Here is a 12,746-nt window from a genome sequence, read left to right on the forward strand (position 1 = left end):
ATTCTTCGTTTTCTGGTTTGGGTTCTGTAGTTTCTGTAACTCGTTTCTGGTTATTTTGCATTTGTTCCATGTTTTGTGTCAGTCGATTTTTCCAGTTAGGTTCTGTCTCTGTCCCCTGAACTTGCTTTTTTCTGTCTCTGCCTTGATTACCCTCATGTGTCTCAGTTGCTCTGTCAGTATTTAAACCCTCAGTACTGTTTGGTCTTTGTTGTGTTGTCTTGAGTATTCTGCCTGCGCCCTTATCTCTTGTTTTTTGGATTCTCTGCTGACCCTTTGGATTATCCTTTTTTTGGATCTACCTTTTTTTGGACCGTTGCCTGCTGTGCTCCAAGTAAGCCTGTTTGAGTTTTAATTCTACTAAATATCCTGTAGAACTGCATCTTTGTTGCCGGTTTCTGCATTTTGGGTCCACAGCTCTGTTTCCTGCTACTGCACTCAGCCATCCTTGACACAATAGGTAAGCAGCTTCACATTTATTTTAGCTATTGTAAGAAAGAGCTGCAACATTATAATAGATAGAAAACATGCAGCCAGCATTGTGTGGTCTCACATAATAACAGTACTGTTGTAGTGTTGCATCGTTAAGCTCAGTGTTATCGTACTAGCTCAGAGTCCTGATGTTGTGTTGAGGGTGCGAATGTGGTTAAAACCAGATGAAGGAGTGAAGTGAAGACATGAAAAGAGAAGTAAGAAGTGAGTCAGAGAAACATTTTCACACTCATGCTGTGGTTCAGCTGTTCAAACACGTTCTCATGGTTTTAATATCTATTCAGATCATAATATCAATAACTGCAGTACATACAATATATGTATATACAACTAATATTAGAGCTGCTGGCATCAATGATATCAGCTCAGTTAGATCACAGCATGTTGTCTTTGCTCTCACTGATCACTCTGTTCCTGTTTTTATCATTTTCCAACAGTGAAGATTTTTTGTATCTTGCATGAAGGTTTTCAGTCAGAGCTTTTCATCATTTTGCTCTTTGTTTCTGACTCATTCTGAATTCCTACATGTTTTTAATCAAACAGCTGCAGCAGATGGAGGCAGTTTGTCACACAGTCTGTGGCAGAACTGTGCTGCAGTGATCCATTTTTTTTCTCCAGAGAGCAAGATTTTGAACATGGTGGCAGCACGAACCTGCTGCTGCAGGTGAACCAGTCTGAACTTTGACCTTATGTCAACCATGCAGAAAGAACTAGTCTGGGTCCAGGTAGAGTACTGAGAGGCGAAACGAGATAATAAACCAGTGTTATTTTCTGCCTGTTGATGGATGTCAGGGCGCTGCTGGTGTGTTGACATCATGTTTAAATTCAGTTTGATTCCAACAACATCAAACACAGTTAGAGGCTGAGAGAGCTTGTCCTGCAGCAGAGTTAGGATGATGGTGTTGAAGGCAGAGCTGAAATCCAAAAACAGGATCCTGGTGTAGGTTCCTAGTGAGTCCAAGTGCTGAGGAAGAAGTGAAAGGCCATGTTTACTGCAGCGTCTATAGATCTGTAGGCTCTGTTGGTGAACTGCAAGGGGTCCAGGAGTGGGTCTGTAGTGGACTTGAGGTGGGACAACACAAGGCTCTCATAAGACTTCATTGGATGTATCGGTTGTCATTTAGTCCTGTGGTCCTTGGTTTTTAGTGGACAGGGATGATGGTGGAGGCTTTAAAGCAGACTGGCACATGGCGTGTCTCCAGTGAGGTGTTAAAGATGTCCGTGAAAAATAAATATAAAAGGAAAATCATAGGTAAAACAAGAGGATCTCAGATATATGACACAAAATAGTGTAGAAGTAAAAATATAGGATTATAATATAGTACAAAATGATACATTATATACATCAATCAGCCATAACCTTATGACCAGGTGAAGTTAATACCACTGATTATCTGGCTACCATGGTACCATGTCAGTGGTTGGGATATATTAGACAGCAGGTAAACACTGTGTCCTCACAGTTGATGTGTTAGAAGCAGGAAAAATGGATAGCTGTAATGATTTCAGCAACTTTGACAAGGGCCAAACTGTGATGGCTAAGACAACTGGGTCAGAGCATTTTCAGAATGGTCAATACCATCATAAGCGGCCCAAGTAAAGCGGTGAACTGGACAAAGGATTATGTATGGCCATAGCTCACTGATGTGCGTGTGGAGTGAAGGCTGTCCCGTATGGTCCAACAGACGAGCTACTGAAGGTCAAAATACTGAAAAAGTTGATGCTGGTTCTGATTGAAAGGTGTCAGAACACACAGAGCATACACAGTGGAGGCGGCAAAAGGCAGACCTACTTTATTACCAGTTATTGTTATTGCTTGCTATATATTTAAAAAAATAGTGTGGTAGGCATGTGTACGTGTAAGTTAAAAATAAGTTTATTTATTTTTTGGGTCATGTTTCTTTTTCTGCTCTGTAAAGCGCTATACAAATTCAATTCATTATTATTAATAAACTTTAATGTATCGCCAATGGACAGGATAGAACAGGATTTTAAATATGCAGGGCACTGATAAATATATACACTCCAATAGTGGAACAGCTTGTAAACAGGGGTATAAATATATTTATATGTATATTTATACTGTGATGTACAAACGGTAATAATGACAGGAGAAAGCAGCATTATTGTCTCAGTATGGAGTCAGGCCACCACGAGCTTTCAGAACAGCTTCAGATCTTTTTAGACTCAGAAAATCTGTTTCTTTCACTCTTTTCTCTTCTATCTCAAAGTGTTAGTTTCGGGACACAGCCTTTGTATGTTTTTTTTTTAAGCTTTAAGCTAAATAAAACTTGGTAGATCATTTGATCTATTGAAAGGTTGATGATTCTTTGACCCAGATCCTTTTAGTTTAGTAACTAATCTTTGTCCCTCAAGAGAGGGAGTAGCAGCACAGGTGTGAAGGGAAGGAGGATGAGGCAGAAGAGAAACCTAGTGTGAGGGGTAAGCCCTCTTCTGTCTTGTGATTCTCTATCCGATAATTATATTCTCTAGGACTTGTGAGACCTTGTAACACACAGTGATGTAAATATTGCCTTGTGGTTAAAGACACTACCGGAGGCATTCACTCATTCAGAAGTTGATCCTGTTCCAGTTGGCAAACTGTCTGAGCCAATGATGGATAGCAAGTGAGAGATAAGGTGGGAAGTTGAGGTGGCGAGGTGGACTCTGGAGTTCCCCTGGTAAGGCAGGCTGATTGCTGGAACCTGATGACAGGGATTGATGACATGTAAGTCTGATGAGAGATGGAGTGCCCTTAAACCCTGTGTTGGCTGCTTGATGGAGCCGCTCACGCTCGGCTCTCTGATTGGGTCTTGCAAAGCAGAAACACGATGCTGCTGACCGGGTTTTTGACATCATATTTTTATTAAAATATTCTGTATCGTGCAAATAACACTCATCTGCCTACACTTGTACTGTGCATGACATCATATACTTTGCAACACCTCCCAGTCTGTTTTCTACCGCCACACTCCCATGTTACATTCAGTAACAGTCCCAGCTCGTTATTGATCCATGCAACAAAAAAAAACTGGTCTGATGCTCAGTCTGTATTTATTTATTCTTTCGCCAAATCTTCTATAACTACGGAATAGACCATCTGCTTCATGTTTACACTGGCACGCGCATATCCAGTGAACCTGAACGGATCCTAGCTGTGTGTTTTCAGTTGTTTTAATGTAGACGAAGATCAACTCCAAAACGCAGCGGAAACACTGGTGTGGACAGAGATCGTATTCGTTTTAATTCTCCGTTTGTAAACTAAAACGGAGTAGTGTGGATAAGGCCTTAGTTTCTGGAGCTGCATGGCAGGGGTGTTGATGACCCTATGTTGTGTGTCCTCTATGATGTATAGTGCTGTTGCTGAAAACCTTTAAACCCGGCCTGCTAGCCAGAAGCCTTCATCTTGGTTGGCTTGCCCCCAGCCTTCACCCCATCAGCTAGCAATCAGCCTGCACTCCAGTTGATCATGCTTTAGGATTGTGAGCCTGCTGGCTGGTCCTGATTTGGCAACCCCAACCCCAAAAGTCTATGAGCCTATGAACTGTTCAAGTGGCTTTCCTGAGTCCCTGCAATCTAGCCCTCGTCCTCACCACAGCTCAGTGCTGTTGGGGTCCTCCTGCCTAGCGTCCCAGTGACTTTGCAGCCCAGAGCTGTGGAATTCCTGCTGCCTGGCTCCCCAGAAACTGAGCAGCCCAGCACTTGCCAGTTCCTCAGAGATTCAGCTGTTTTGCTCCCCAGAGACCCGGCTGATCAGTGATCCATAGATGTTGTTAGCCAGTTCCACTGAGATTCAGCTGATCAACGCTCCAAAACTTTATTGTACAGCTCCCCAGAGACTCAGCTGGCCAGATGAGGGTTTCCGCCTTCATCACCTATCTCTTTTCGGTCGTCCTCCAGACCTGATTTGCCCTTCAGTCTTGCCTCCTGGTTGCCCATCTGTTCTGCCTCCAGGCTGCCTGCCTTGTCTCCAGTGTCACGACCTTGGGTTTCAGTAATGTAAATGTAAATGTAAATGCTCCGTACATCAGTGTAGTGTTTTTCTGTTATTTTGTTTATTGTCCTTTCTGTTTTACCCATTGCCTCTGTGATCTTGTTTAGGGATTTATGTTTATTAGCTTAGTTTAGTATTTTGTTAATTTGCATGTTTAAGTTAGTAAGTATCGGTCTTGTCTCTTATCTCAGTTCTTAGTCTTGCATTTTAGCTATTTGCCTCAGTTCTTAGTCCTGTGTCTTAGTTCTTAGTCATGAGCCTTAGTTCATGTTCTAGAATTACTCCTGGTCTGTGTACTTCTGGGTTTTATTATTTTGGTCTTGTCTACGTTGTGTTCTGTTTCATCCTAGTCCCTGTGTGTTTCTCTGTTTGGTTGTTGTTAGTTTCTGTCTGCTCCCCCTGTGATCACTATGCCCTGTCTGTTCTCTCCTTGTGTCTGTGTCTTAGTCCTTAGTTCTATGTCTCTATGTTAGTGTAGACCTGCTTCCTGTTTGGATTTTGCTGTTTAGTTTGGACTTTGGACTGCTACACCAAGTGTAAGCCAGTGAGTTTCTGTTGGACTGTATTAAAATATCATCAACTGAACCTCCTTTGTTCTGGTGTCTGCATTTTGGGTCCACATCTCTACCTCCTGCCACTTCACTCAGCCTTTCTGACATCCAGTTCAGCTTCATTAATGCCTCCAGGCTGTCGCCTGAGTTCTCTTGCTCCTTCCCTGTCCAGGTCACTGGCCATCCACCTTTGAGCACCTGCTCATTTCTTCAGCTCACTCCACACTTGTCCTTGAATCCATTTTTTGGAACTTACTCCACCGACCTGATTTTTCATGGACTTTCTGTGACTTTACTGACTTCCGTCGGCGGGGGTATTGGTTGGTATGTGGTTGTGATTTAGATTTTTGTAAATTCCTATTTTATTGTGTTAAGTTGGTCCTCATGGGTATTGTTTTCACCTGTATCTCGTTATCTCCATCTTTTGTTGTCTGTCTAGCCTTCCAGTGATATCTTTAGTGTTTCTCTGAGTTATTTCCCCTATGGCTGGTTTCATAGACTTCCTTTCTGAGTTTTGGACTTGGATTATTTTCCTTACTGGATTTGTTTGCCTCAGTTCTGGAGTGCTTAGCTGGTTTCTTAACCCTTACCTACCTCAGTTACCATAAGCTTGTACCCTTTGGTTTGCTTTTCATTATAATTAAGTATACTAAACCTGCTCTGCCCGGGTCCAAAACCTCCTGTACCTGATTCATTGGAGAGCAGCTAAAACTGAACCTCCAGTTCCTGTTGAGGAGGATTTTTAGCTTCATACACGACACTGCATCCCATTAAAACAGGTAGCCCCGCCCTCGCTTTCGAGCACCAATCATGAGCAGCAGGGTGGCATGCAGCGCTGACTGTGTTAAAAGGGAAGTGAAGCTGAAGGCGTCACTCTGCTGTTCAGACTGACTGACAGTCGACATCCAGACAACATGAAGGCTTCATCTGTGTCTCTGCTGCTCGGTGAGTCCAACACATCCATCCATCCATCCATCCATCCATCCATCCATCCATCACAGCTCCAACACATACTTCAGTGTCTGCACTCATACAGAGGAAAAAGAAGACGAAACTATTCCTCTTTAATAGAAGTGATAGAAAAAGCTTTTTGCTGAACGCTGCAGTCACATGGTTCATTTCTTCCACCATCAAGAAGCTTTCTGTGTTTTGATCAGTTTGTTTGACAGGGAACAGGCTCACTGATCAGCAGCTGATAACAACTTCCAATGACTTTCACTGAATTTCTGTCCTCCCTGTTAAAAAGATATTTCATAATTCATACAACATAATAAATATGCACATGATGTTACTGTCCAGCAATAAATAATGCTACGTGCCAACACATGCTAGTTAGCTACAATCCAAACTAAATAAATAAAAACAACATGCAAAGAAAGGAAAAGCCGAGGATGAAGACAGATAATTAATGAGGTTAAGGTAGAATCAAGGATATTCAGTACGTACGCCTCGTCTCATCAGGCCCTAATGTTCAACTTCACCTCCTTTATTGTCAGATGCTCAACAATTACGGTGAAGCAGTCGTCTGCAATGAAATTCTTAATTCTCAGGCTCCTCAAACAATGCTCACACTAAGTGTAGAAGGAAAATTGCAAGTAAAATGAAAGAATCTGAGACATAAAATAGTGCTGAAGTTAAAATATAGGAATAGAATATTTTCAGAAATTAAATATAATATGCAAAGATCAACCATAACATTATGACCACTGACAGGTGAAGAGAGTAACACTGATTATCTCGTTATCATAGCACCAAACCAAATGGTCAAGCGTAGCGATTTGAGTGACTTTGACAAGGGCCTAACTGTGATGGCTAGACGACTGGATCAGAGCTTCTCCAAAATGGTCTGCAGTGGTCATTACCTATCAAAAGTGGTCTAAGGAAGGTAAGGTGGTGAACCAGCGACAGGGAAATGGGTGGCCAAGGCTTATTGATGCTTGTGGGGAGTGAAGGCTGGCCGATGTGGTCCCATTCAACAGATGAGTTACTGTAGGTCAAACTGCTGAATGCTGAAACTGGTTCTGATAGAAAGCGCTGTTGAGAGCTCAACCAGCAGTCTTATGGTCTGTGAGATGAAGCTGTCCCTGACTCTATTGCTGCAGGTAGGGGTGTGGCACAAAGTTCTGGACCTTTACATAGGCATTCTGTATGGGACTTTCCCAGCATCTACGGCTATTCATAGTATCTCTATGGGCCCTCCTCACATGAGGGCCATGCATAATTAGTCCCCTTTCCCCTCGTTGGCCTTCTTCCTGCACTGCTGGGTGTAGAGGTCCTTCATGGATGAACGGGTCCCGTTCATGGATGTGCTGAGCAGTTTTCACCACCCTCTGGTGGTCGAGGACAGCTGCCTTAGACAGCTTGTAGCTGTGATCAGAGGTGTTTTTAGCACCACTGAAGTTCTTCTTTTCACACAGGAAAGCTCAGCTGAGACATTCTGATCTTATCTGGCTTTCATGTGTCACTTCCTCTCTAACTGTGACATTTCCATGGTTATTAATGTGGACACTGAGTTTCACCAAACCTGATGAAGAATCAGAAAAACAATCAAACTGCTGATTCCTGAAACACTGAATACTGGAGACACCAGTTCCAGTCAGGTTTCCCTCACACTTCTCTCTTTATTATTTCTGATCAGACTGGTTAGTGTTTACGTTTCACTCCAGGCCAACGGGCAGGAGACACAACGCCGACCAGATACAGAGTGCATCTTTAAAGAGGTGGTATGCTCATTTTCAGGTTCAAAATCTTATTTAGAGGTTGTACCAAAACCACCATCATACTGCACATTGGTGCAGCTCCTCATTTCAGCCTGTGTTGAAGGCTTCGTTTTAGCTATGGAGTGATACATCTTGTCTCTAAATTATCTTTGTTGGGAGTTTCACATGCTCAGTTCCTAGTTAAGAACTACTAGCCAATCAGAAGCAGAGAAGGGTGGGCCAATGAGAAGCCTGTAAACACCGCTTCGTTTCAGCTGTACATGTTGCCGACCGGCTTGGCAACATAGACTTGGATTGGAACTCCCTTTGGGCTTTTTCACTTGGCAAACCTATTCCATGCACAAAAAAGATGAGATATAACTAAATGAAGGAGAGAGAAAAGCCTAAAAAGTATAATACTACCTCTTTAATGAAACTCTGGGTCTGAAAAGTGAAGCCAGTGCTGAAGAGCCATAAAAGCTTCATTCTCTCCAGCAGCCAGCAGGGGCGACTCCAGCAGCTGCAGAAAGAAGTGTGATTGTATAGAAGTCTATGAGAAATGTTTCTACTTCTCAGCTGATTTATTCCCTCAGTAAACACTTTCCTGATGAGTTTATGGTCTCAGTCGCTAGTTTCAAGTCTTCTTCAACACAGCATGATGTTCATTTAGTAAATTATGGTCCCATTTAGAGGAACAGAGACCAGGAAGCAGGGGAGGCTTTAGGGCGGGGCTACCTTGTGAACTTGTTTTTTGGGTGCTGTTTCACTTCATGAAAGTTAACTGCAACATTTTAGTCCTAAAAACGTCTTGTTCAGCATTCAGTTGTACTAAAAGATTTTCCTGTAGGTAAATTTAGTTTAGAGCCTGTTTTTCGCTAGCCAAAATTAAATCACAGTTAATATGACGTTAACGTTAACTAGGGATGCACCTTGCTAGCCAAGCTAGCTAGCTCCACCCTCTCATCCCAAGATGCCAAACTCAAGGCTTCAAAATGGTAGTCCACAAACCAACGGGTGATGTCACCGTGGCTACGTCCACTTCTTTTATACAGGCTATGACTGAAACAACAATTTACAATTAGTCAAATAATTAAAATGGAGATTTAAAAAAAGATCAACCGTTCACTTGTTATTTTATTCTTGAATTCAGACCGTTCATTGAATAAATTAAAAGTTTTAATACCTCATTTCACTGGCCACTATAATGACCTCTGACCTTAAGTGACCCTGACCTTCAGTGACCTCTGACCTTCAGTGACCCTGGCCTTCAGTGACCCCTGACCTTCAGTGGCCTCTGACCTTCAGTGGCCCCTGGCCTTCAGTGACCCCTGACCTTCAGTGACCTCTGACCTTCAGTGACCTGACCTCGTGACCTCTGACCTTCAGCGACCTCTGACCTTCAGTGACTGCTGACCTTCAGTGACCCCTGTCTTCCTGTTGCAGGTGTGTCTGTGCTGCTGCTGTCTGGACTGACTGATTCTGCAGGTGAGCTGATGGAAGAGAAAACAATCACTGACTCTCTCTCTGTTGAAGATGGACAGATGGTTCTGGTCTGATGGACTAACTCTGTTTTCTTCTTCTTCAGATTCTCAGGTTATTCTGGAGATTCCTGAACTTCCTGTGGTGGCAGGAAGTGATGTCACTCTGCGCTGTAGAACCAAAGATCAGGTCGCACTTGAAGCCTTTTTCATCAGGAATGGTTCTAAACTTGGATCTGGACCTGAAGGACAGTTTACCATCAGGAACATCAGTCAGTCTGATGAAGGTCTCTACTGGTGTTATTTTGATCAGACTGCTGAATCTCCTCGGAGATGGCTGAGTGTCAGAGGTCAGGATGTAACTGTCTGTAAATAACTCTGGTCTGACAGGTCTAACTTTGAATATGGTTCTGGTCTGATGGACTAACTCTGTTTTCTTCTTCTTCAGATTCTCAGGTTATTCTGGAGATTCCTGCCCGTCCTGTGGTGGCAGGAAGTGATGTCACTCTGCGCTGTAGAACCAAAGATCAGGTCGCACTCGAAGCCTTTTCATCAGGGATGGTTCTAAACTTGGATCTGATCTTGAAGGACAGTTTACCATCAGGAACATCAATCAGTCTGTTGAAGGTCTCTACTGGTGTTATTTTGATCAGACTGAAGAATCTCCTCGGAGATGGCTGAGTGTCACAGGTCAGGACACTGACATCACTTAATAATAAAACATATGAACTAAGTGTGCTTCTCAATTCCCTTATTTGTCAAATCCTCAGTCCTCGCTTGAACCTGAGTTTCGCTCCTTGCAGACCATCCCAAAGCTCTTATTTGGGCACGAGGATTCAGGATACACAAGTCCATCCTTCGCAGAAGTCTTTTACTGACCGACACGCCCCCTTATTGGATTGAGTTGTTACTGATTTGACGCTGTAGCAGCACAAACTGATCTGATACAACATAAAATGAGTTTCATACCAATTGAAGACAGATAACAGATAAAAAGTGTATCAAAGTTTTATATTTTATTCACTGTGTAGTTAAAATCTGTGATCAATGTAGGTCTGAACAACTAAAGGAGCACAAACAACTTTCTGCATTTAGTAAAACAGATGACTCTGTTGTTTCTCCCATTAACCTTTATTATAGAGACATGTGCAGTCAGAGAAAATGTCAGAGAGATTTGGAGAGTCTGTCAGTCAGCAAGAAACACTGTTTTCATCATTTATCGTTATTTCCATTCAGTCACATGAGGCTGATCATTCCTGACTGTTTAGTCCAAATAGACGACAGTAAAACGTAGTAAACTAGTCGTACTAAACAAGTCACTAAATTGCACCAAAGTCTCTGAAGAAGTAAGAAAAGGAAAAGAAACCTGCACATGCAGCTGATCTCAGATAACATCTGATGAAAGCAGCCAGCAGGTCTGTGAGTAAAATCAGCTGATGTAATGTATGAATGAAAGCGTCATCATTTCAATTTCCCCTGAAACATTTTGCCTAATAAATCAAAGGACAACATGATCAAATTTCAATAATTAGTCAATGATTAATCACAATCAGAATATCACTACGTACAGCGATAACTGTGAGACTTTATTAGTATCAGCATACGTGTGCAGACACAAGCTCCATCAGAAGTCTCTCCAGCTGTTAAAGCTGCTCAGCCATCTTCAGAAACAGACGTCGCTTCACGTGACGCTTTGGAGGAAAGAACGTCTTATTTCTCGTTCCTGTGGGCGGGACTGAAACACAAGGAAATGACGCAATGAAGGACACTTGGGTGCAATTAAGATAACTGAGAAGCATCCTAACCTGCTGACCTGATAATAAAATGATCACAGTATTGATACACGTTCTATTGATTTCTCCTCCAGGTCCTACTGCCCCTTCAACTTCTACTTGTACATCCGCTCCTCCTTTTCCTTCTTCTTCTTCTCCTCCTCCTCCTCCTCCTCCTCCTCCTCCTCCTCCTCCTCCTCCTCCTCCTCCTCTCCTTTCTCCTCCCCAGCTTCCCCCCCTCTTCTCCTCCACTTGGTGCAGCTGTGGGTTCTCTGGTTCTTCTGGTTCTTCTGGTTCTGGTCCTGGTCGGAGTTCTGTTGCTCCGCAGGAATCAAACAGGTATGAAAGCTGTCAGACTCACCTGATGTGAACAGACTGGAACCAGACTGTGTCTGATCCAGTCAGCAGGTCTGTACTGAACTACAACCTGGGACTGGTTGGACTCCTGTCCAATCAGTGACGTCCTCAGGACACCTGGGACCCGTCTGTCACACAGCTCCGTGAGAAATGCTCTCTGATCTCCATTTCCAATAACCTGACTGATCTGTGTTTGTTTCCTGCTGATCCAGATGCTGTCAGATCTGCTCAAAGGAAACACACTGCAGGTACACACACACTGTTCTACACCTGAGCAGTGATGGTGAAGCATGAGTGAAGCAGCTGCTGCTTGATGTCTGAACTGAAACTCTGCTTCATCAACTGGACTTTTAATTTCCACTGGTGTTCAGTTTCAGGATGGAAATGTTCTCCTTACTTTAAACCTTCCTGACTTTGATTCTCTGACAAGTTTCTTTTCTCTACAGAGAGTTTGTTGCTGTTATTTCTGTTACTGCCAACATCACACATTTTAGAGGCGGACAATATAATCTTAACTCAGTGTCCACTTAGAGCTTTTCCAGAGCTTTCAGCCACATCTCATGGTCTTCATCAGCTCATGGCGTTTGCTTGGTAGTTCTGGAGATGCTTCAGGTGTGGTCATGTGAGGTACAGACCCTCAGTCCCATGGTAACAGCTGCTTGTATATGGGGGAGATGTGATGTACCTGTAGGTCACATGATGACACCTGAGCCAACTCCATTTACTGATGAACACCATGAGATGCTGCTGAAAGCTCAGTTAGATATTTTCCACTAACTGTTTATATATTTGAATACAAAGTTAACCTGCTGACCTCTGACCTTTAGTAAACCTTGTTCTCCTGTTGTAGGTCTGGCTGTGCTGACTGCTGCAGGTGAGCTGATGGAAGTCTGTCGGTCTGTCTGTTGACCTCTGACCTTTAGTGACCTCTGACCTTTAGTGACCTCTGTCTACCTGTTGCAGGTGCGGCTGTGTTGCTGAGTGGACTGCTTGTTTCTGCAGGTGAGGTTGTGAAAAGTGAAAGATACAGAAAGAGTCGAACAGCAACAGAGGTTTAACCCTAATAATGATATCAGAATAAGATCAACTGGGACAAAACATTAACTAGAATGGACATTTCCTAAAGAAAATGCATGTGAGAGCTTGTAGCCGTTAGTGCTGTACAGCCTTGGTCAGCAAATAAAGTTCCAGTTTACTGCATGTGGTTAACATGCCCTGAGTAGGATTTGAACCACTGGACTATTAAGATACACCATTAGAAGAAGGTTTTTACTTGCTTAATCTGATTTGGGTTAGTGAGATGAAATGCCTCCAATGCACCAATAGAATGCACTCGATGACCACAAACAGCTTCAACAGCAGTGTTGTGCTTGTAAATATACAAATTTAACACAAATCACTACAAT

At 43.0% G+C, this 12,746-nt stretch overlaps 1 protein-coding gene across 1 annotated transcript in view; it reads left to right on the top strand.

Moving 5' to 3' along the window:
• Nucleotides 1-5,901: 5,901 nt before the first annotated feature.
• LOC119884122 (WAS protein family homolog 6-like) overlaps nucleotides 5,902-12,746 on the top strand; it is a 12,265-nt gene continuing 5,420 nt past the window's right edge. Inside the window, exons 1-7 of the mRNA XM_038694600.1 lie at nucleotides 5,902-5,979; nucleotides 9,177-9,218; nucleotides 9,319-9,561; nucleotides 11,079-11,322; nucleotides 11,553-11,588; nucleotides 12,191-12,214; nucleotides 12,304-12,342. Coding sequence (XP_038550528.1) covers nucleotides 5,949-5,979; nucleotides 9,177-9,218; nucleotides 9,319-9,561; nucleotides 11,079-11,322; nucleotides 11,553-11,588; nucleotides 12,191-12,214; nucleotides 12,304-12,342 — 659 coding nt within the window. The 5' untranslated portion in view covers nucleotides 5,902-5,948. The remainder of the gene's footprint in view (nucleotides 5,980-9,176; nucleotides 9,219-9,318; nucleotides 9,562-11,078; nucleotides 11,323-11,552; nucleotides 11,589-12,190; nucleotides 12,215-12,303; nucleotides 12,343-12,746) is intronic.

Source organism: Micropterus salmoides, unplaced genomic scaffold, assembly GCF_014851395.1.
Source record: "Micropterus salmoides isolate LMB-PRFRI ecotype aquatic unplaced genomic scaffold, ASM1485139v1 Ms_hic_scaffold_32, whole genome shotgun sequence".
Classification (NCBI taxonomy): Eukaryota; Metazoa; Chordata; class Actinopteri; order Centrarchiformes; family Centrarchidae; genus Micropterus; species Micropterus salmoides.